This window comes from Balaenoptera borealis (genome assembly GCF_965194805.1).
Source record: "Balaenoptera borealis genome assembly, chromosome: 19".
NCBI classification, from domain to species: Eukaryota; Metazoa; Chordata; class Mammalia; order Artiodactyla; family Balaenopteridae; genus Balaenoptera; species Balaenoptera borealis.
In genome coordinates, this window is record NC_138878.1 from 60,639,839 (window position 1) to 60,664,600 (window position 24,762).

The window sequence follows — 24,762 nt, forward strand, 5'->3', positions numbered from 1 at the left end:
TCTAATGTTTTATGGCTTTAAGAAAATCTAGTTTTTTGGGCACCTTATAAATGGATAAAGAAGTCACAGTAGAGAAAAGAAGGCCAGATTATTTTAATGTGAGCTCCCCATGGCAGAGAGGAGGAATTGAGTTCAGCTCTTTATTTCGTGATTCAGGTGGAACATTTACAAAGTTTATTGAGAGTATACTATGTGCTAGGCAGTGTGCTAAGCAATTTGTTATTTCTCTTCTAATAATTCTTCAGGGATTATTATTCCCACATAGCAGGTAAGTGAGGCATCAGGTAATCAGTGGCCGGGCTGGGATTTGAGCCAGATCTGTATGAGCTTTTGCTCTTAACCACCATCCTATTCAGTGAGCCACTGATGCTCTTTTTGTTCTCATGGCATGATTCATAGGGTAGAACTCGATTCCCTCCCCTTGTCACCCTCTAGGGAGAAAACCAAAGTTGCCAAAGTTAGTCAAGGAGTAGAAGATGGACCTGATTCCAAGAGAGCCAAACTTGATTCATCTGAAACAACCATGGTCAAAAAGGTATGTGGAGGAGAGGGGTGGTGTCAAGGGTCAGAAGCCCTGGGGCCTTGTAGGCTACGGGCCATAACCATTGCCAGCAAGGGAAGCAAGCATGTAGTCCTGAAGGGAGGAGTCTGGACAGACTAGGCCAGCGCTTGTCCCATTTAAAGGGGCAGCTGTGCTTGGTGCCAGTTGGCTGTTGCTGTGAGGGAATGTGGACCTAGTGATGTCAGATGTGATTTTTCAAGAGAATGAGAAAGAAAGATTTTTTTTAATATGCTCTGTCCCAAACTTTTTAATACCGGCAACCTTTTTGCATGCTGTTTCCATCCACCCTGTAGAGACTAAAGAGGACATGCCTGCAAGACTTACCTGCTCTGTGGGCCACAGATTTGCACCTCTGGTGTATGGTGCAGCATCAGAAAGACTGTTTTTGAGCACAGGCCCTGACTCTTTTTTTTAACTTAGGTCACTTTTATTATTGCTACATCTATTTTTTTATTATTAATTTATTTATTTGGCTGAGTCAGGTCTTAGTTGTGGCATGCGGGATCTTTTGTCGCGGCGCACGGACTTCTCTCTAGTTGTGGCACGTGGGCTCTAGAGCGCAGGCTCAGTAGTTGAGGCGCGCGGGCTTAGTTGCCCCAGAGCATGTGGGATCTTAGTTTCCCCACCAGGGATGGAACCACCTTCCCCTGCATTGGAAGGCGGATTCTTAACCCCTGGACCACCAGGGAAGTCCCCACTCTTATACAAAATTTTTTTTTTTTTTTCAGATTGATAGACAATTTAGTAAGGTCCTAAGTGGGCAGGGAGACAGTTTAAACTTGAATTGCTTAATTGCTTTTTTGCTTTTTTAAAATAAAGTTTTTGGTTTTTTCCCACCAAATAACCTTTTAAGAAGAAAGGTCTCAATGTTGACAAGTGTTATCAGATGTGTATATATATATACACACACATATATATATATTTTAGTGTAGTTTACGTTAGGGGCTTAGTCTCTACTAGGATTGGTGCTGTAAATTCATTTTATAGAAAGAGGAGTGGGAAGGGAATCAGTAGACAGATGATGGTTTTGTAGCTAGCGTTGTAATTTGAGAAGGGAATTCATGCGATCGGGAAAAAAACAAGATGAAGTGGCCAGAATTGGTTTTGTTGAACCGAGAGGAAAGACATGGCCAAGCCCTTATTTACTCTTTGCTTTGTAGATCTAAATGTTGAGAAAGAAAAACAGCTGGTCAGGGCCTCGAGTTAAAACTGCTCTAAAGGGGGGATTCTAAGAGTGCAGAAACCACAAAAGAGACTGCAGAAAACCACAAAAGTGGAACTCTTTTGAGTTTCCAGCAAGACTGCGTTGGAGATTTTCTTTTTCTTGCTCTTTATGTTTGTATTGGAATAGTTTGATGCTGTGAGTGTAATACAGAGGAATTATTAAGCCCTAATTTTAGTGTCTATTCACAGGACCATAATTATCCAGAGTGAACACTGGTGTTTTGGCCAAAACTTGGGTCTTTTTCTTTCTTCCTTTCTTTCTTTCTTTTTGAGGCCCAGTCAAGCTTTATCTGAATAGCTCCGTGAGTTTGGTGGGGGGAGATAAATTGTTAACTAAGGGAGGAGTACAAAAGCAGCTTTGTGGGTGCTGTCAATTTATAAATCACACCCGCTTACAAGTGTGACACTTGGCCTTGGTGTGAAGGGTTTTATGGCTTAAGGGCCTTCTCTGATTGGGGCAGGTCTTTCACATTCAAATGGAGAGAGCCCTAGCTTTGTTTGCCCTTCACAGCTGGAAGTTTCCTGGGAGTCAATTCTGATGGTGCCCACTGGGGCAGATCTGGAAACCTCTTTTGGGAGCCACTTTAGCTAGCTATGAGGAGAATGTGGGCAGCCCTGGCAGGCACTCGGCGGCCTTCGCGTACCATTCCTAGGGCTCTTCAGTCACACAGCTCTTTGTGCGGCCTCTTCCTACATGGGGCCCAATTTGAAGGTATCAAAATATTCCCCAGCTGACATTGTTAGTCAGCTGTTTCACTGGGACAATTCAGGCTTGGATTCCAACCCTGAGCCCTTAAGGTTCGGAGGCATTCAGTGCATTCCTGATGACAATCCCTGGGATTCCAAACCTTGTCTTTGTGCGGCCTCACCGCGAGCGCTGTGGAAGGGACCGGGCTGAGCAGGGTCTGGGCCTTGGCTTTGCCACCTTGCAATAACACGCCAACTCCATTTTGGCAGTGACTGCTCCACGATTTCGAAGTTTCCCTCCAATTCAAAAATCCCTTGATTTAGATTCTGCCCTTTCAACTAGTTGGGTTATGCTCAGCGTGCAGGATGGGGGTGGGGAAGCAACCACTTCCCGTTTCCTGTGAAAGGCTTCTGGTTAGGGTTCCCTTCCCCTCCCCCTTTTCCTTAGGTTCAACCCAGTGTTGTAAAGCCACTTTTGCTTCAAGGTACACATTGTGCTCCTAAATTAGAAACGTTAAAAAACAAAGAGGAAAAACAGAGCTTGTGGTTTTCACACCGTCTAGGAAGACACTGGCTGGGCCTTTCTAGCACCTGTGCCATCATGATAAATACGGCAGTGGGAAAATGCCCAGCCCAGAGATAGGGGTGCAGTAGTAGATTGTTTGCTTCCTTTGGTGCCCAGGAGAAGTGATGAGACAGATTTCGTCAGAAACAGGTCTTGGGCATAGACCTGATGTGGGCTCTAGTATGCAGTAGATAAAGGAGATTGCAGTGGTTTTGTGATGAGGAAGTGTCCGGAAAGGCTTCCCAGAGGAAGAATTGTTAGAGTTGGCATGTGAAGGACAGTCTGCCAAGCACCAAAGCCAGGACCGGCATCCAGTCACAGGAAATAGGGTCAAGAAAAAGCACAGCTGTCGAGACAGAGTGACTCTGGCTTCCCTCACTCCAAGCAACGAGCCCTTTCTGTATCTGCGAGTTGCAAAATGCCTACTGTGGACAAGGCACCACTGTATTGGGTGCAGGGAAGCAAATTAGCCCTCTTGTCTCCGTTTACAGCTGACACTAAAGCCAAGAGAAGCTAAGGAACCTGCCCAAGATCACCCAGCAGTGTAAGAAGGAAGGAGTAGGTGGGGAGAGAGCATAGGCAGTGGCGAAGGGCGCAGGCGCACCTTACCACCCACAAGGTGAATCCCCTTGGAGTTTCTAGGATAACTTGAAGTTTTGTGAGGATGGTGGGATGAAATACGTGGAAATTGGGATCACTCCAGAAAACTTTGAGGATGAAAAGCCACCAGTGTGCTCCCGTGCTGCCGCTCGTATTTCTTTATTGTTAGGGGGCTGCCAGATAGGAGTGGATAGATGCCTGGTGGTGGGTACTCTCCATAATAGCTCTTTAAAGGTTAAACATGAAGTAGGATTTGCTTCTGACATGCTAAGAAACTACAGATTTAATTTTACCACTGCTTCTGATGTAGTGGGTGACTAATTTGGGCACTGGTAATCCTTTTTTCATGTATTAGTTGTGAAATTCCACAGTTGAGGAGTGATTCATTATTTTGATTTCCCCCTTTCTGAGCAATTTGTTGACAACTCTCTCATCCTCCTCTCACCCCCATCCTTAAAGCAGCATTCCTGATGACTGACTAGTGTAGTTCCTCCTCTTTTCTGTGGCACGTTGATTTGTAACGCTGGTTACACCTCAGATTACTTGTCAGGGTCTCCCTCATTAGAGTTGAAGCTCCATACGGGCTGGGCAGTTCTGTTCGCTGCTCTGTTCCTGGTGCGGTGCCCCGCACACTTGTGTTCAGGAGATTTTTTTTTTAATAAATTTATCTACTTATTTTTGGCTGCCTTGGGTCTTCATTGCTGCGCATGGGTTTCCTCTTGTTGCAGTGAGCGGTGGCTACTCTTTGTTGCGGTGCGTGGGCTTCTCATTGCAGTGGCTTCTCTTGTTGCGGAGCACGGGCTCTAGGCACGTGGGCTTCAGTAGTTGTGGCACGCAGGCTCAGTTGTGGCTCGCGGGCTCTAGAGCGCAGGCTCAGTAGCTGTGGCGCACGGGCTTAGTTGCTCCGCGGCATGTGGGATCTTCCCGGACCAGGGCTCGAACTCATGTCCCCTGCATTGGCAGGTGGATTCTTAACCACTGCGCCACCAGGGAAGTCCCCAGGAAATGTTTGTTCAGTGTAGTTGTGGCTGTTCCAGCATCATAATGTGACCCAACTCTGGAGGAGATTATTGTCATTGTAAAAAGGATTTATTCAGTTAACTTTCTTTGTGATCAAATAAATGGATTAATGTTGTAGTACATTAGTTCTCATAGTTTAGGTTATTTGAGCTGAGCTGAGAGAACAGACTTTTAAAGAAGAGAAGGTTCTTGGCTAGGAATATGTAGAAGTAAGTCATTGGGTTGCCTAGACCAGAACCTGCATGCCAGAGAGGTTCAAAACTAAATTGTCAGGGCTTCCCTGGTGGCGCAGTTGTTAAGAATCTGCCTGCCAATGCAGGGGACACGGGTTCGAGCCCTGGTCTGGGAAGATCCCACATGCCGCGGAGCAACTAAGCCCGTGAGCCACAACTACTGAGCTTGCGCGTCTGGAGCTTGTGCTCCGCAACGGGAGAGGCCACGACAGTGAGAGGCCCGCGCACCGCGATGAAGAGAGGCCCCCGCTCGCCGCAACTGGAGAAAGCCCTCGCACAGAAACGAAGACCCAACACAGCCAAAAATAAATAAATAAATAAATTTATTAAAAAAAAAAAAAAAAAAAACTAAATTGTCAGAGAATCACTTGGTTCGGGGGAGGGGAGCAGGCAGGGAGGTGCAGGGTGCAAATCGCAGAGAATTTGGTGGACTGCTGATAGTAGGTTTTGCAGGTAGGACAGTTGTGGAGTGTGGGGTGGGTGCTGGTGGTGCCTTGTCTCACCCGAGAGAAGTTTCTTGGCTCTACGGATGAGGAAAAGGAGTCCCTCCCATCATCACAGCACAGTCTAGTCTTGTGTGTATGTGTGTGTGTGTGTGAGAGAGAGAGAGAGAGAGAGATATTCAATATACAAAAATCACGCGACATCAATGCAAGTTATGGAGCATAACGGTAAAACAAATACTATCCAACTTAAAAACCAAAACGTTCCCAGTACTGTTGTACCAATCTGGGTGTTCTTTCTCTGTCTTCTCAGGGCTGCTGGTACATTTGTGTGGATTTAATAAGGTATCCAGAAGGGGTGGATATAGCCCTGCTTGGCATGGTGTTTTGTCATGTGTTTGTAAATCTAAACAATGGAATAAAGCTTATTAGGTGGTGTTGTAGGTATAAATTAAAAATGAAATTAAGAACGATAGAGCTAACCACCGTGTACCCACCACCCAGTTTAAAGCATAAGACTTTACTGATGTGATCGAGGCCCCCTGGTTATCGCTCGCCAGCATGAGTAACCACTGTCCTCAGTTGTGGTTCTTATTCTGGGCATTTCTTCTTACTGCACATGTTTGTTTTTCCAAGTAATATAGAATTGTTTGGTATGCTTTTTAACTTCTTAAAAATTGGTTTTGCATTTTATGTATGCTGCCATGTGCTTTTTAAGAGCAGCTTTATGTTTGTGAGGCCATCTGTGTTTGTGTGTGGTTCTGGGGCTTCGCTGTCCATTATGGTAGCCACCGTCCGCATGTGGCTATTTAAATTAAAATTAATGAAATTTAAATTAAATTAAAAATTCAGTTCTTCAGTCTCACCAGCCACATTTCACATGCTCAGTAACCACAAGCGGCTGGTGGCATCCATATTGCAAAGCACCAACATGCAGAATGTTCTTGTCATCGTTGCAAGTTCTCTTGGATAGCAAGCACTGCAGTTTTTTTTGTTTGTTTGTTTTGTTTTTGTTTTGACCATAGAGTATTTGTTGTGTGAAAACATTACTATTTATTTATTCTCCTATTAATGGGCATTTAGGTATATAAGTTTTTGCTCTTACAAATTGTGCTGCAGTCATTGTGTGTGTGTGTGTTTGTGTGTGTGTGGGGGTAGATAATCTCCTTGGGTAAGTGTGTGATTTCTCTAGGATATAGGAGATTTAGGATGTGCACATCTTCAACTTTACCAGACCCCGAAAAATAACTCTCAAGTAGTTTCCTCAATTTACATTCCAAACCCAGCAGCATGTAACAGTAACATTTGGTAACTTCAGGCTCTTTTGCCACTCTGCAGAGTGTGAAAACTGTCTCGGGTTGTGGTTGTCAGTTGTTAAAATGCTTTTGAAAACTATAGTCTCCCATGAGTAGTTGTGGAAATTAGACCTAGAAATCTGTAGTTTGAAAGTTGTTTCAATTCTGATTTACATTCAGCTTTACATCCAGATCTGTATCACTTGTTAATAGATGTTCAGCCTGATATAAAAAGTAAAGTAGGTTCACAAGTCCCAAGTGTGGAAAATACAGAAAAAGTTGAGAAAATGTGAACCCTGTTACCCAGTGATGTCAGTATTCCTTTTATGCATGTACATAATAAATTAGAGCACTAATTAATATATATCAGTACATGCAAGACATGTATAATGAGCTAATGTAATATGTGACATATATGTGTATTGTCTTTTCCTTTCTTCACTTCATATATTTTCATAAGCACTCCTCAAATCTTTACTTTGGAGAGCATGATTCTATTCTATTCTTTTTATTTTTTATTGACATATGGTTGGTGTACAATTGGAGCACATGATTTTAAATGGCTGTATGTGTCGGTCTTCCCCTTTTTGCCTTGCCATGATCTATTGAGCCAGTTTCCTATTGCATAGAGGTTATTGCAGTCTCCCACTGTTCTAAATGGCCCAGCACAACCCCTTAATTTGATAGCTGATAGACTGTGTGGAGAATTCATCTTTATATTTATTGTTGGGCTTTTCGGCAAATGAAAAGCAGGTAGGTCCTATCAGCTCAAGGGTATTTACTGAAAATCTAGTCCATTCAATGCTGTGCCTTTCACTGTGGTCCCTGCCTCAGGAAGCTGCTACCCATCTGAGGAGAGGGGATCCGTTAACGGTGTGAGGGAGCTCATTATTAGTCTTAACTAGACTCTCAGATTGAAATCCTCAAGGCCCAGAATCGTCAGGGGAGAAAATGGACAGTGGAGGGGAGTGGGTTAGGCATTCAAGGCAGAGGGATCCATGAGCCAAGGGCATGGAGGAGCGGGAGGGATGAGCGAGGTGTGAAAGTTACCTTCATCCAGGGGGGTGGTGGTTGCTACTGCCTGGCAGGCGCTGCCGGCTGCTTCGTCTGAAAGGCTCTTCATTCCTTGAAAGCACCGTCGAGCGGGCTTTTCTCTTTGTAAACTCAATGCCAGTGAGGTCGGTAAGGCAAGCACCACCTTTTGCATCTGTGCTACTACAGATTAGGCAGCTTGGTTAAGTTTTGTTTTATTTTTAATAGTTATGAGCCATGATAGTAGATTTTGGGTACCTTGAACCAGAAAAGGGGGCGTTAATTGAAGGCAGGCTGGAGTAGCACAAGAAGCATGGAGTAGCTCCTGTGATCTGAGAAGGGGAAAGACCAGGGCAGCTGGGGAGCCTCGGAGGCAGCCGGAATTTGGCCTTTCTCTTTAGAGCTCTGACGTTAATGTGTCTCCATTTCCAACTTTCATACTCTCGATTCCCAGGAGAAACAACCTGATGGGTCTGGCTTGGGTCATGTGTCCACCCCTGGCTTTGTCACCTGTGGCTGGAGGACTGGTACACATTAAAGACAAGGCCACAGGGGGCCTCCTCCTCAGATACCAGGAAACTTCTCTAAAAGTTGTCAGCCACAGACAGGCCCAAGAGAGGTTAATTCATTTGCCTAAGGTCACAAGTTAGTGGCAGAACTGAGTCTAATTCTGCCCTTAGAGTTGAGGAGGGAAAAGGGCCTCTATCCTTGGCCCTGGTGCTATAGAAGGTCCCACTCTGGCCTTCCTCCAGCTATTCCCCTCGCAGGGTAAGGATCCCATGGGATGAAGGAGATGCATCTGCCTGGATCTTGTAGCCTTCCTCCAGTTCTAGACCACATTCTGGATACCTGGACCCCTGGAATCTCCTGCCCAGATAACCCCAGGCTACTTCCCGGGCTTTTGTGGGCTTCCTTCCCTGATCTGCCTCTGGAGTACAGACCTTGCCACAATGTCTGCATGCCTAGGCCTGAGGGGTGGATGTTTTGGGGGGGAAGGATGGGCAAAGCCTTTTGCCAAGTTAAGTGCAAAGCCCCTTGCATTTTGGGTCAGAGCCAGAGCGAGGAAAGGGTGTGGGTATGGCCTTCCCAGGGTATCTCGTTCTGGCACAGTACTCCCAAGGATTGTGAGAATTCCAAATTTGAACCTGGTCTTCCAGGTGGTTATGAAGAAGGTTTATTTGTCAATGCAGGAGAATATAATATACTTAATAACTTATTAGTGTGATTTATAACTAAATATGTAGACATGGGTTTTCATTTGTATTCTTACCCTCAGGCCCTGAAAGTGTTAGAGGTGGGCCTGCCTGGGACTAAGACTGTAAAAACAACTTTTTTTCCCTTCATTTGTCATATAATGGCCTAACGAATCAGTGGATGCTTAGCATTGGTCTTTGCCAGACAAACTACAAAAATTCTGAATTAAGGTCTTGGTAGTTTCTGAAGCCTGGTTAAGACTGTTTTCTTATTGTGATGGCATTTCCAGACCATACTGCTGATGGCTTGATCTGCATTGTAAGCCTTGCTAAGAAGGGTCTGGCAAGTCTGTATCAGGCACTAAATGTCACTCCGCTAACTACGTGACTTATCTGTTAAGGTCAAACAGACCCATTGACCAAAAGGTTTGAGGGCAATACAAACATCTTGTATGCTAGCTTTTACAATGGATCCAGACCCCAAAGGAGTGATTATGGGGAGGCAGAAAGCCACCTTGAAAACCACGACTGTTTTATCTTCACCAGCAATTTGAACTTTCATCTTTCAAATCCGTTATGGTCTTCAGCAAGCTGCCTGGTAGCTGATAGATCTTGGTTCACTTAGCCTGCTAAATTGTACCTTTGTTGTCTTTTTTCTCTTTTATTTTTAAAATATCTGATGTGTGTGTGTCTGTGTGTGTGTGTGTGTGTAGAGAAGACAGGAAGAAAGACGCACAGCTCTGTAAGTTTGAAATTATTTATACACTTACACACATATACCATCTTAAACTTGGTAAAAGTAGCTAGTACTGACAAAAATTTGAGAGTAAGGTGCTACCACCTTACTCCCAAATATTTCAGTCTGTATTTTCTCAAACAAGGCATTCTCCTTAATCAGAAACCAACCCTCAAAATCAGGAAATACACATGGGTACGTCGCTGCCATCTAATCCTCAGACCCCATTCAGGTTTTACTAGTTGTTCCAATCATGTCCTTAACAGCAAAAGGATCCAGTTCAGAATCATGTGTGCATCTAGATTTTCATGACACCTGAAGGTTGCAAGCCAGTTATTTTGTAAAATGTCCCTTAGTTTAGGTTCATCTGATGTTCCCTCGTGATTAGACTCTAGGCTACACATCTTTGGCAAAAATATCACGACGTGGATGCTTCTCATTGCATCCTGTGGTCTGGTGCATGGTTCTCACATGCCCCTTTACTGGTAATGTTAACTTTGATCATTTGAGTAAGATTGTTTGCCAGAATGCTCCTTTGAAAACAGTTTTTTTCCCTGTGTGACTAATAGGTATTCTGTGGAGGAGTATTTTGAAAATATGTAAATACCCCATTCCTATCAAACTTTATTAATTAGTTAATTTTAGGTCTGTGGACTAATGGATTATAGTTTACTTAAAGTAATATAATCTATTTTTATCCTCAAATTGTTTTAGTATATTTATCCTCAAATTCGACCAGTGGAAGCTTCTTTAAGCTGGCTCCTATTACCTCTTGACATGGCCCATCATTCTTTGAGGACTTTCCTTGTTTCAGGCTCTTCTTGTGTTCCTGCTGCCCCAGTTTTGAAATCAGTCATATCTCCAAGGAGAAATGTTTCTCGTAGTGGTGATTAGAAACCAAAATCTGGGTGTTAGATGTGCTCATTGCTATCAGAGTATCATTGCTTTTAGACCTTCTCAGTGGACACAGCAGGGAAATATTTGTATGTGTACACATACACACACTTGCATCTACATTTATTTCTTTATCTGCCTATATATATAGAAAACGAGTTCATGCCAATAACTCTCACCACAGGCTTCATTCTACTTTTCTCCTTTTCCATATTCCTAATTCTCTTCTTCTCTGACAGTGAGAAACCTGGCTCCCCAGATTCTCAGTGTAATTTCTTGTTGGAACTAGGTCTTTAGCTTTGCTCTGTCTTTCTTCAGTGCAGGGAGTACATATCATTGATTTCTGTGTCCCCAGTGCCCAGAGGAACACACAGTAAGTGCTCAATAAACACTTATTGGATTTGAGTGGGCCTCAGCTTCTTTTAATGAACAGTAAACCTTATAGAATGACATTTCTCCTAGAAATGGTGAAGAGTTACTGCCTTGTGATTTAAAGCCAACATATTTTATCCCTAAGCAGTTTTGTCTTTTTTCAACAGAAGGTGGTCTTCTGCTCCATCAAAGAAGCGCTGGAAGTGGACTGGAGCGGTGATAGAGCAAAGGCAGCTCTCAAGCGCACGACTCCGGATTACTTTCTCCTTCAAGGTGAGGGCTGGAAGCAGAGCTTCCCAGCGAGCCATCTGTGCTTTGATTTCTGCACATGTGGCTGCCGAGGCCAGAAGATTTCTTGAGGTTTGCCGTGCGTGGAGTTCCCCCTTAGCTGGTTCTCAGTGGCCACTTAGAACAACAGAGTGAATGGAGAGGAGGCCTATCACCGAGCTCTGGTTTCTTAACGATTTTTGCTTTTTTTATTATTTGTTGAAGTGAACTGCCCTCTAAAGTTGAGCCTGAGATAACAGTGCCAGATATCAAGCTCTTTTCATCACTGCTTTCCCTCTTCAGAGTTCTTCCTGGGCCTTAAAACCAGTCTTCCTCTCCTGAAGTCTTTTCCCCCACTCTCACCATCATTGCTGGTGTTCAGGAAGCATTAGCTAGGTATTGGTTGCCGTCTCAGTGTTCTTGTGCCTGGCACTTTTATTTTTTAATATTATTTTTATAATAATCATAAACATTGAGTGCTTACTAGCCAGAGCCATTGGGAGTTGATGCTATTACTATCCCTACTTCACAGACAAGGAGACTGAGGCACAGAGAGATTAAGGTTGCTCGTGTTCTCACAGTAAGCCAAGTAAGTGTATAAATAACATCGGTTTGTTAATAAGTGTAAAAATAATCCATATTTGTTATAGAAAATACCAGAAAAAAAGCAAAAGAAGTCACCTCGACATTTTTGTACTTTTGGGGATGTGCTTCCCAGCTTCTCCCCCCCCCCCATGTTGGCACATAGAAAGCCCTCAGTAAACAGCTATTAATATGGAAAGGTTTGGGGTATAGCCTGAGCATTTCTAACTGCTGCTTATAAAAGGAGTCAACCAGTATTTGAGTTTACCATAACCTGGCGGTTCTCAGCCAGGGGCAGTCTTGTCCTCCAGGGAACACTGGCAGTGTCTGGAGACATTTTTGGTTGTTATGACTGGGGTGGGATGGGGAGAGGGCAGGGATGTTGTTTAATATCCTATGACACATGGCACAGGACAGCCCCCCCATGACAAAGAGTTATCTGGCTGCCAGTGTCGATAGCGCTGAGGTTGAGAAACCCTGATCTGACCCTTTGCAGTTTCCAGAGTATTTTCTTGTCCATCTCATCATCACAGCTCCCTTATGAGGTGGACAAGGTGGGAATTATCCCCAGTTCGGTTTCTTGGGATGAAGAGACAGAGTCCCAGAGAGGCTCATGTTTTGCCTGAGGACACAGAATGCAGATGGCAAAAGAGCAGCCCAGGTCTTTGAAGTCTAATTAATTAAATACTGTGAGAGGTACCAGGTAATGAAAGCATCCGGGCTCCATTCTCAGTGCTCTGTGGGTATTACCTCGTTGGATCCTCACCACATTCACATGAAGTAGCTGCTGTACCCCCACTTATAGGCGTTTTAAAAGGTATAGATTGATGAAGACACAGGCGTGTGGCCACCCCTGCCCTCAGGAGCCCATCATTGAGATGGGGAGGCAAAACTAATGGCCTGGAGACAGTGTGGGGGAAAATGTTTATTGAATCCAGATAGATTCTGCTGACCATCGCTATCAGAAGTTACAAGGGGCTGGGGAGTAGACAGGTCGTGAGGCAGAAGCAGGAGCTTTAATATTGTGACCCAGATGGCAGGCAGTGGTACACAGTTCAGAACTAGTGCTCTGGAATCAAAACAGACCTGCCTTTCAGTCCTGGCTCTGTCATTTTCTTAGGTGAGTGATGTTGAGCCACAGACTTAAATTCCCTGAGGCTCCCTCAGATTCCCCTCTGACCGTGGGGGTGTTAATAGCGCTTGCCTCAGAGGGCTTTTGTGAGGCTTGCATGACACACACGCAAGGGGCTTAGCACGCAGCAAGTCCTAGAGACCTAATCCAGTTATGTGCTTGGAGATGGGAGGTACTTCGCAACTGTGTCAAGTAGAATTTTAGGATTGACTCAATTTACCCTTTTTAAAAAAAATTTATTTATTTAAAAAAATTTTTTTGGCTGCGTTGGGTCTTCGTTGCTGCATGCGGGCTTTCTCTAGTTGCGGTGAATGGGGGCTGCTCTTCATTACGGTGCACGGGCTTCTCATTGCAGTGGCTTCTCTTGTTGCGGAGCACGGGCTCTAGGCACACGGGCTTCAGTAGTTGCAACACGCAGGCTCAGTAGTTGTGGCTTGCAGGTTCTAGAGCGCAGAATCGGTAGTTGTGGCGCGTGGGCTTAGTTGCTCCGCGGCATGTGGGATCGTCTCAGAGGAGGGCTTAAACCCGTGTTCCCTGCATTGGCAGGCGGATTCCTAACCACTGCGCCACCAGGGAAGTCCCTCAATTTACCCTTAATTCCATACTTGAGTAAGTATTATCATAGCAGCAATCCTATTGGATTTTAGTTTTTTGCCTGTGACACTTTGTTGGATAATATACTCCATATGTTTACTTCTCTTTTCTTTTTTATTTATTTTTTTTAATTTTTCAATTTTTTTTTAACGTTTTTATTGGAGTATAATTGCTTTACAATGGTTTACTTCTCTTTCTAAATGGTACTAATTGTCTTTTTAGTTTCAAGTTCCAGGGCTTTGGATTTGGTGATTGAAACTATGTTCATAAAGCAACTATACTCCAGTAAAAATTAATTAAAAAAAAAACTGTTCATAATTAATAGTCATTAATTATGACTATTTCTTTGTTATGGTAAAAACCACATACCATAAAGTTTACCATCTTAACCATTTTTATGTGTATAGTTTTGTAATAGAGAATTTTATTTTCTTTTTCTTTTTATTTTTTTTGCAGACTTTTTTTAATATATATATAAATTTATTTATTTATTTAATTTATTTTTGGCTGCATTGGGTCTTCATTGCTACGCGCGGGCTTTCTCTAGTTGTGGCGAGTGGGGGCTACTCTTCGTTGTGGTGCACAGGCTTCTCATTGCAGTGGCTTCTCTCGTTGCAGAGCACAGGCTCTAGGTGCGCAGGCTCAGTAGTTGTGGTGCACGGGCTTAGTTGCTCCGTGGCATGTGGGATCTTCCCGGACCAGGGATCGAACCCGTGTCCCTTGCGTTGACAGGTGAATTCTTAACCACTGCACCACCAGGGAAGTGTCCCTGTAATAGAGAATTTTAAAAGGAGGCAGGGGCTTCCCTGGTGGCGCAGTGGTTGAGAATCTGCCTGCTAATGCAGGGGACACGGGTTCGAGCCCTGGTCTGGGAAGATCCCACATGCCACGGAGCAGCTGGGCCCGTGAGCCACAACTACTGAGCCTGCGCGTCTGGAGCCTGTGCCCCGCGACGGGAGGGGCCGCGATAGTGAAAGGCCCGCGCACCGCGATGAAGAGCGGTCCCTGCACCGCGATGAAGAGTGGCCCCCACTTGCCTCAACTAGAGAAAGCCCTCGCATGAACCGAAGACCCAACACAGCCAAAAATAAAATAAAATAAATAAATAAAGTAGCTATAAAAGGAGGCAGCCCCACATATCATACCGTCTAGACCAAGGCTGGCAGCTGGGCTCTTCCCACTCTCCCCTCCATCCCTCACCTGTGGCAGACGTGGCTAATAAGGCCTCATCATTGGCTGGCCACTTTTCTCATAGCCTTGGGATCCTTTAAACAGCACTGCCTGCAGTTCCCTCTCTGATTTGGCATACAAATACAAATTAAGCTAACTCTCTCCTTATAAGAATGAGGCCTAGAAGGGAAGTGACTCCCCATGGCCTAGGTCTAAACCCCAAGTCTCCTGATTCTTCCAGGATCTAGTTCTTTTTACACCATCCCCAGTGTTCTTCCTGAGTTTTTTGGATATCCAGCATAGCCTTTCCTGGGCTTTTCTGTTTGTAGCAGATGACATGTCCTAACTTTTCTTGCGTGGCGTCATATGCATATTCCTGATGATATTCTTTTTGCCCTCTTGGGTCGTTCTGAGCTCTGTGTGTCTTTCCAGAGGTGCTGCAACTGGAAGTATAAGGAGTGTTCCAAATGCAATGAGCATGAGGGCCTGCTTTGCGGTCTGGGAGTTTTTCTCCTGGTGTATATTTGATTAACTCCTTTGACTAGGGACTGGACTAAGCTTCTGGAAGTAGAGGGAAATGGCTCTCGTGATCTCTTTCCCTGGGTCCTGCCGGCAGCTTAGACTTCTGCCAGAATTCAGCTTGTAAGTATTAAGCTGACTTTCTGAGCATATCACCTTCTTCTTTTTTTTTTTTAATGTTTGAATTTTATTTTATTTATTTTTTTATACAGCAGGTTCTTATTAGTCATTAATTTTATACACATCAGTGTATACGTGTCAATCCCAATCGCCCAATTCATCACACCACCATCCCCACCCCCCCACGGCTTTCCCTCCTTGGTGTCCATACGTTTGTTCTCTACATCTGTGTCTCAATTTCTGCCCTGCAAACCAGTTCATCTGTATGATTTTTCTAGGTTCCACATACATGCGTTAATATACGATATTTGTTTTTCTCTTTCTGACTTACTTCACTCTGTATGACAGTCTCTAGATCCATCCACGTCTCAACAAATGACCCAGTTTCGTTCCTTTTTATGGCTGAGTAATAGTCCATTGTATATATGTACCACAACTTCTTTATCCATTCGTCTGTCGATGGGCATTTAGGTTGCTTCCATGACCTGGCTATTGTAAATAGTGCTGCAGTGAACATTGGGGTGCATGCGTCTTTTTGAATTATGGTTTTCTCTGGGTATATGCCCAGTAGTGGGATTGCTGGATCATATGGTAATTCTATTTTTTGTTTTTTAAGGAACCTCCATACTGTTCTCCATAGTGGCAGTATCAATTTACATTCCCACCAACAGTGCAAGAGGGTTCCCTTTTCTCCACACCCTCTCCAGCATTTGTTGTTTGTAGATTTTCTGATGATGCCCATTCTAACTGGTGAGAGGTGATACCCCATTGTAGTTTTGATTTGCATTTCTCTAATAATTAGTGATGTTGAGCAGCTTTTCATGTGCTTCTTGGCCATCTGTATGTCTTCTTTGGAGAAATGTCTATTTAGGTCTTCTGCCCATTTTTGGATTGGGTTGTTTGTCTCTTTAATATTGAGCTGCATGAGCTGTTTATATATTTTGGAGATTAATCCTTTGTCTGTTGATTTGTTTGCAAATATTTTCTCCCATTCTGAGGGTTGTCTTTTCGTCTTGTTTATGGTTTCCTTTGCTGTGCAAAAGCTTTTAAGTTTCATGAGGTCCCATTTGTTTATTTTCGTTTTTATTTCCATTACTCTAGGAGGTGGATCAAAAAAGATCTTGCTGTGATTTATGTCAAAGAGTGTTCTTCCTATGTTTTCCTCTAAGAGTTTTATAGTGTCCAGTCTTACATTTAGGTCTCTAATCCATTTTGAGATTATTTTTGTGTATGGTATCACCTTATTCTTATATTCAGAAATACTTCTTTTGACTTGCTGTGGGGCCATTCATATAACTAGCTGTGAGATCCTCCTGTAATTTGACTTCACTGGTTATCTAGGAGAGCATAGTAGCTTCCAACGCGTGAAGTTGCCTTTTGCCAAGTATACTTGCCGTCAACTGTCTTTGCGACTTTGGTTAGGTAAGTCAGTTTGGCGCTAGGCTTTTGTTTCCTCACCTGTGAGGTGTTAGGACTGAGTTAGCCTGCCTGTTTCTAAAACCTCTTCTCGTTCTAGGTAGTCAGTGGCTCTAATAAAATAAAAGTTCCTCCTTGTGTCTTGTGTTTCTGTATTTTTAATTTTTGCACTTTTGACAACTTGACTGAGGTGCGATTTATGCCAGAAAATTTACTCATTTTAAGTGTATTTCTTTTTAAAATTTCTAGAAATTATTTCGTGAATTTGAACAAAATGTCCTCCAGTTTGTCCTAAGGTCTAACTGTAGTTTTGCCCAGCCAGTTTTGATGGTCAGCCATAGCAGTGGAAGTGTAGTCCAAGTAGAGTAGTGGGCAGTCTTGTGTCAGGGAAAAAGACGGGCTTTGGGGACTACCAGAGTTGAGCGCAGGTCCCAGCTCCTACCTGAAATTGATATAATTTAAAAAGTGGCCTTGATTTTGTTATTCAAGTCAAACATTGGTAACATTCTACTGGGTTGGCCAAAAAGTACCTTTGGTTTTTAAGTAAAAATAAAAGACACATTTTTCATTTTCACCAAGAACTTTATTGAACAATGTATTCACCCTTTTGTTCCACTACCTTCTGCCATTTTTCAGGCAACTTCATAATTCCATCTTCCCAAAACTTTTTATCTTTTTGAGCAAAGAACTGTTCCAGGTGCCTTTTACAGTCTTCCAGGGAATTGAAATTTTTTCCATTAAGAGAATTTTGTAAAGACCGAAATAAATGGAAATCCAAAGGCACAATGTCTGGTGAATACGGCGGATGAATTAGAGCTTCCCAGCCAAGCTGTTAACAGTTTTTGCCTGGCCATCAAAGAAACATGCAGTCTTGTGTTATCCTGATGGAAGATTATGCGTTTTCTGTTGACTAATTCTGGATGCTTTTCGTCGAGTGCTGCTTTCATTGGTCTAATTGGAAGCAGTACTTGTTGGAAATAATCGTTTGGTTTTCCAGAAGGAGCTCATAATAGAGGACTCCCTTCCGATCCCACCATATACACAACATCATCTTCTTTGGATGAAGACCTTTGGTGTGGTTGGTGGTGGTTCATTTCGCCTGGCCCATGATCTCTTCCATTCCACATTATTGTACAGTATCCACTTTTTTTTTTATTAATTAATTAATTTTATTTTATTTATTTTTGGCTGCTTTGGGTCCTCGTTGCTGCATGCGGGCTTCCTCCAGTTGCGGCGAGCGGGGGCTGCTCTTCGTTGCAGTGCATGTGCTTCTCAATGCAGTGGCTTCTGCTGTTGTGGAACGTGGGCTCTAGGCATGTGGGCTTCAGTAGTTGTGGCACACAGGCTCAGCAGCTGTGGCTAACAGGCTCTAGAGCACAGGCTCAGTAGTTGTGGCGCAAGAGCTTACTTAGCTGCTCCACGGCATGTGGGATCTTCCCGGACCAGGGCTCGAACCTGTGTCCCCTGCATTGGCAGGCAGATTCTTAACCACTGCGCCACCAGGGAAGCCCGTACAGTATCCACTTTTTATCACCCGTCACAATTTGTTTTAAAAATAGAACGTTTTCATTACATTTAAGTAGAGAATCGCGTGCGGAAATACGGTCAAGAAGGTTATTTTCGCTTAACTTAATGTGGAACTCAAACATAAAAGCGATTAACATAACTAAGCTGGTGCAAATGATTTTCAACGCTTGATTTGGATATTTTGAGTATGTTAACTGTCTCCTGTGTGGTACAACATTGATTGTTCTCAATTAATGTCTCAATTTGATCTCTATCCACTTCACCTAGTCTACCTGACTCTGGAGCAACGTCCAGTGAGAAAATCTCTAGCACAAAACTTCGCAAAACACTTTTGACATGTTTGATCAGTCACAGCACCTTCTCCATACACTGCACAAATCTTTTTTTGCATTTCAGTTCCGTTTTTACCTTTTTTGAAATAATAAAGCATAATATGCCAAAAATGTTGCTTTTTTCTTCCATCTTCAGTATTAAAGTGGCTACACAAAAATTCACCAATTTTGATAAGTCTTTTTAAAAATGCACGCTGATATGACAGCTGTCACATACAATCTAACAAAATTGTTTCTAATGAAGTTAAAGACGACTAAGTGCTACTAGAGCCATCTTACAGAAAAAAACCGAACGAACCTTTTGGCCAACCCAATAACTTCGGGCTGTGGGATGGCCTTGGGGAATATCCAACTTGAATGATCAACTTTTTTAGGCAGTACTCTAGTTTTCATGTTTGCTTTGGAAAAGATCTTGGAGCATATATAGAGTGACCTCATTTGTCTTGTTGGCTGCAAAATGTATTTCTTTGAGTGTACTATCATTTGTGACCAGTCTCATCAAATGTAGGTTGTTTTCAGTTTTTCTCAGTCCTTGAAATTTGTTCCCAAGAGACTTTCTGGGAATGTGACTAATATACCTGATGACGCCTTAGGAATTCCTCATGAAGTCAGGGTGCTTGGCTGTGATACACACGAGAATACCTTTGTTTCACCATTGCCTAATGGAACACTTAGTAGGTGCTCGATAAATAAATGGGTGCTCGATAAATAGCTTTTGCCTGAGTGACTGGTTTGCTTCTCTGGTCATTTCTTCACCCTAGAGAGAGAGCAGCCTGCCCACTCGTGTCCCTGCAGGCTCCTCTTTCCTGCCTGCTTCCCCGAGCACTTGTCAGGATTTTGATCCCAGTGTCACCTTGGTCCTGGACTGCCCCTCGCACGTAGATGGTTCTTTCTGCCCCATTCAACTGAATTGTGAAGCAGCTGCCCTGCCGTCCATGTGCGTGTGTTGTCCATGTGCATGTGTGTGCCTTGTTTGGGTGTTGAGTGTTTTTCCAGTTTACTTAATAAGATGGTGGCCAGACCGAACGCTTCCTGCTGCATTTTTCCACCATCTTGAGAGTCGGCCTCACCATCTGTGAGCCAAAAGTCTCATCTTTTTATTATTCTCCCATGGCATGTTGCAAAACATTAAGTGTGAGCTGGTTTCCTGTGGCAAAAAGTTGACTTTGATTTGTTCTTTTTGAGGTTACTGTGAGTTTATCATAACAGGAGTGCTAAAAATATCGGGTCTAGTATGGAAACAGCATTCACTTTCCAGCATGAATAATAACACACAGGTTTAGTCCAGAGCAAGGAAGAAATGGGCTTCATCTCAAGATGTGAACTACTTAGCAGAGAATCCTTGGCAATCTTAACTTTCTCAGTCTGTTCTGACGAGTCGTGGAAAAGTACTTAGTCCATGTTTGAGCCACAGAATTAAAGCTGAAAATAATCTTAGACCATTTTTGGAGCACCTGATACGTGTCAGATCCCGTGCCTGGGAATCATCACGGGAAGAAGAAGTCATCTCCTTGCCAATGCAAAACTCAATCACAAATAATTCTACTCCTTGTGAGGAGAGCTGTAACAGAGAGCTATTGACAAAGCTGTCGTGTTGTGCTGGTCTGTTTTTCAATATGTGTGAATTATTCTACCATCAAAAGCAAACTGTTATGGGAGCTCAGGGAACTGAGGGTCTGGCTGTCTGGGGAGTTGGGAAGTCTTCAGAGAGGAGGAGACATCTGAGCTGGATTTTAAAGAATAGGTATTGGCCAGGTGGTACAGGGAGGTGAGAGTGTTGCCGGCAGAGAAGCAGTGCTGGCAGGCGGCCAGTGGTGCAGAGACCATGGCACAACGAGGCTGGAGCTTGGTGGGTGCCGATCAGAGATGAGATCAGGGCCTTGCTTTTTTTAGGTTTTTATTCTTACAGCCAGTGGTTTCCCAGCTAAGAGGATGTCAGGCTCACTCGTGGAACATTTGAAAAATACAGATTCCCTGGTTCTAGCTCAGATTTACTGAATCAAAATAATTAGGAGTGGCTGGAATCTGCATTTTTGTAAACCTCCCAGGTTTCTGAAGGATCAGCCAATTAGAGGGAAACCACTGCCATAAGGAGAAAAGGAACCCATGTCCTGTGTCAAAGCCATGATTCACTCATGTGTGGGGTTTTTTTAAATGTGTTAAGTACTGTATTTCAGATGAGGGCATGACTGATGCAGGGGTAAGAAGGAGATAACCCATGTAGCTGTTTTTTTTTTAAATTACTGAATGTGTTTTTTTTAATTAATAAATTTATTTTTATTTATTTATTTTTGGCTGTGTTGGGTCTTTGTTGCTGTGTGTAGGCTTTCTCTAGTTGCGGCAAGCAGGGGCTACTCTTTGTTGTGGTGTGCGTGCTTCTAATTGTGGTGGCTTCTCTTGTTGCGGAGCACAGGCTCTAGGCGTGCGGGCTTCAGTAGTTGTGGCATGAGGGCTCAGTAGTTGTGGCTTGCGGGCTCTAGAGCGCAGGCTCAGTAGTTGTGGCACAAGGGCTTAGTTGCTCTGCGGCATGTGTGATTTTCCTGGACCAGGGCTCGAACTCATGTCCCCTGCATTGGCAGGCAGATTCTTAACCACTGCGCCACCAGGGAAGTCCCCATGTAGCTCTTGAATACAGAATTTTGACTGTGTACCCTCAGATTAAAAAAAAAACTGTAAACAAATATGAAGTCTAGTAAGTTGGTTTGTTTTTTACAGTGGTGTGGGTTAGCAATTCTGAAACTATTTACTACTTATTCTAGGATTGAGCAAATAGGCAAATATATTGTGGATGATGAGACTCGGACTTTTTTATTGCCAGAAAAGGGAGTTAGTTAGTTTCTGTAAATACGGAAGGTGGGAAAGGCTAGAAGGAGCCCTGTGGGGTTGGATTGGTATTGCAGTCATCTGGATGAACTCATGGTTTTTTAGATGTAGGTACAGAAATAGATGTGTGTATGTCCGTGTATTTACATTCGTACGTATGTACTTCCTAGCTCTGGCTGTTGAGGGGGCTGAGGAACAAAAACACTCTAGTAGCAATGAACAGACTTCATGCCCAGATCATGATTGCTAATATCCAAGGATCCAGGAGTCCTTGGAGAAATGGCTGATTCCGGGGCTGGGGTAGGAAATTTACAGGTGAGTTTGGAACATCCTGCTGTGCCTGAAAGTAAGGAAGTGCTCAAAGAAAGATGGGTCATGTCAGAAGGTCACAGGAGTCAACTTGAAAGGGCTCCTATTGGTCAAATCTGGGACAGTTTGAGGATCAGATAAATGATAGTAATAGATTGTAACCCATAGACTAAAACAAGAACCCATGAGTCTATACTGATAATTGAATAAGTGAATGAGGGAAAGGGGAAAGTTCTTTTTTTTTTTTTTTTTTTTTTTTACAGAATAACAACAATAAATAAAGCAGGAATGATGAAGATTTTCAAAAATCTGTATTTGGCCATCATCATAGTAGTAAAAATTGTTTTAAGAATTATTGATGGATGCTAAAACTAATGAGAAAGTTCACTGTGAAACAGGGTAGATGTCTTCTCAAGATATGTTTTAATTAGTTGCAAAGAAAGACTAGAGAACCCTGGCAGATTGTTCCTCAACCGAGAGATCACAGTTAACATTCCAAGAATAGGACAGTAGGTCTCATGCGTCCTGATAGGATGCACTGAGCAAGACACGCCACCGCTCTGGTTCCCTGCCCAAAGTGGGTAATCTCAGCCTAATTATGAGGAAACATCGGACACGCTTGGATTGAATAAGACTCTAGAAAGTAAATGGCCTGTACTCCTCAAGGACCCAGGAACTCCATTTCAGATTAAAGGAGAATGAAGAGACATGATAGCTCAGTGGAACATAGACCTCCCAGATTGGATCTGAGAGCAGGAGATTTTTTTTTTTTTTTCTTTTGCTCTCAAAGACATCAGTGGGACAGTTTGTAAAATTTGAAAAAGGTTTGTAGATTAGATGGTAGTACTCCATCCATGTTAATTTCACAGTTTTGGTCATTGTTTTGTGGTTCTGTGAGAATATTCTTTTTTTTTTTTTTTAATAAATTTATTTATTTTATTTATTTATTTTTGGCTGCGTTGGGTCTTCATTGCTACGCGTGGGCTTTTCTCTAGTTGTGGAGAGCGGGGGCTTCTCATTGTCGTGGCTCCTCTTGTTGCGGAGCACGGGCTCTAGGCGCTCAGGCTCAGTAGTTGTGGCGCCTGGGCTTAGTTGCTCCGCAGCACGTGGGATCTTCCTGGACCAGGGCTCGAACCCGTGTCCCCTGCATTGGCAGGCGGATTCTTAACCACTGCGCTGCCAGGGAAGCCCCTGTGAGAATATTCTTGTTTGGGGGAAATACATAGTGAAGTATTCAGGGGCAAATTTCAAATCAGTTAAAAAAATGTGTATTTATAGATATAAAGAAATAATGACAAATGTGGTAGAATGTTAGCATTTGGGGAACTAGGTGAAATTATGCAGGAATTCTGCATACAGGTTTTCTGTTAAGTCTAAAATTATTTCAAAATAAAAATTAAAATAACGAAAAACAAAAACAACCTCCAGAAACCCCAATTCTCAGCCCCCGGAAAAATCCCGATATTGACGGCTGGTGAGTAGTACCTGCAAAGGGCTCTGTCAGTGCTGGGCCCATAGGAAGGGCGCGTGTAACAGCACATCCTCATCACCTCCCCACAGGCACAGTTCCTCTGCAAAGGAGCCATAGCGTTCCCCCAGATGTTCAAGGGCGCCTGGAGACCTCTGCTGTGGGAGGAACAGCACACCTCTGTGACTGAGAACAGAAAGCCTTCCTGCTCAGGCAGGAGATAGTATAGTAAATAGCACCTCCCTGCTGAGCCAGCCTGGGGTGGTCTCCACTTAGGGTCCTTGCTCTGCAAAAGGAATTTCCTCTTCCAGGCAGTAGTGTTGGGCAGACTGTAGGGGGTGTATTTGCATAGAAACACTTAACCCGTCTTCAGCTTTCATGTAGAGCCAAGCAGGACCTTACTAGGAACAAATACAAATGGTGGCTTGGGGCCGGTACTAGGGGTATGGAGGGTGAAGGGGTGGCCTCTTCCGAGTCACTTTCCCCTGCTGAGCCTCATGGTTGGTTGTTGGGCGGATTAAAGAGGAGCTGTCAGAGCTCTTAATATGCTGCCTGTGTTGGAAAACCAGCGGAGCTCTTCTAACGCATTTGCCATTTTCTCTTCTGCACTGCATTCATCAAGTTCAAGAACTTGACTGGCCTCTCCTTTCACCCAGAAAGCACTCTGTATGGGGCTCGCTGGGACTGGAGTTCAGCCTAGACATGACCATGAGTCCTCCCGTGGGGCTGCCTCTCAACCTCAGCCTTCATTGGTGGCTTAGCCCTTTACCAGCCTCCTCCTTCAGATCTCTTCCTTCTTTTTTTTTTTTTTTTTTTTTTAGTATTTATTTATTTGGTTGCACCAGGTCTTAGTTGTGGCAGGTGGGCTCCTTAGTTGAGGCTCGCCGACTCCTTAGTTGTGGCATGCATGTGGGATCTAGTTCTCTGATTGGGAAGCGAACCCGGGCCCCCTGCGTTGGGAGCGTAGAGTCTTAACCACTGCGCCACCAGGGAAGTCCCCAGATCTCTTCCTTCTAATCCATTTTCAGTCACTAGTCCGATCTGTCTAAAAACTAAAACCCTTCCATGATTCTCTTTTGCCTTCAGGATACCATTTAGACTTCCTGGATTGGCATCCCAGACCCGGGGCCCACTGACCTCCTTTTCTCCTTTCCACTCCCTTCCGCCCTCCATGAACCCTGTGCTCACATTGCTGTCCCCAGACACCTGTCAGTCCCTCGCTTCTACATGTTTTTATTCCTTCTGCTTGGAATATCCTGCTTCGTCCCTTCCCACTTATCCTCACTGCTCACTCTGATGTGACCTCCAGGAATGTAGCTCCCCTGATGTGAGTTGGGTTTCCTTCCTCTGTGATCCCATACCATCCCCTGGACAACAGAGTCACTTGAGGGCAAGGACCACAGCTCACCATCTCTTGACTGGGCCTGATGCAGAGCAGGGCCTTGCTAAATGTGGATTGATTGATTGCTGCGGCCACCTGTCCCAAGCTTGGAGAATCTTGCCTGTTCTTAACCTGTGGCTTCATTCATTTATTTTAGGCCCCTGTAAAGCCATCTAGGTGGTGCTAATTTGCATAGTTGGCCTTTGGCCTTTTCCCTACTGTGCCACAAGACACACAGTACCTCAAAGCCCCAGACCTGGCTGTAG

General features: G+C 43.8%; 1 protein-coding gene across 1 annotated transcript in view; it reads left to right on the plus strand.

Annotated features, from left to right (window-relative positions):
• The window catches only part of SAE1 (SUMO1 activating enzyme subunit 1), a 70,699-nt gene that overhangs the window by 21,713 nt on the left and 24,224 nt on the right, over nt 1-24,762 (plus strand). The window contains exons 5-6 of the mRNA XM_082370188.1: nt 436-535; nt 11,024-11,129. Coding sequence (XP_082226314.1) covers nt 436-535; nt 11,024-11,129 — 206 coding nt within the window. The remainder of the gene's footprint in view (nt 1-435; nt 536-11,023; nt 11,130-24,762) is intronic.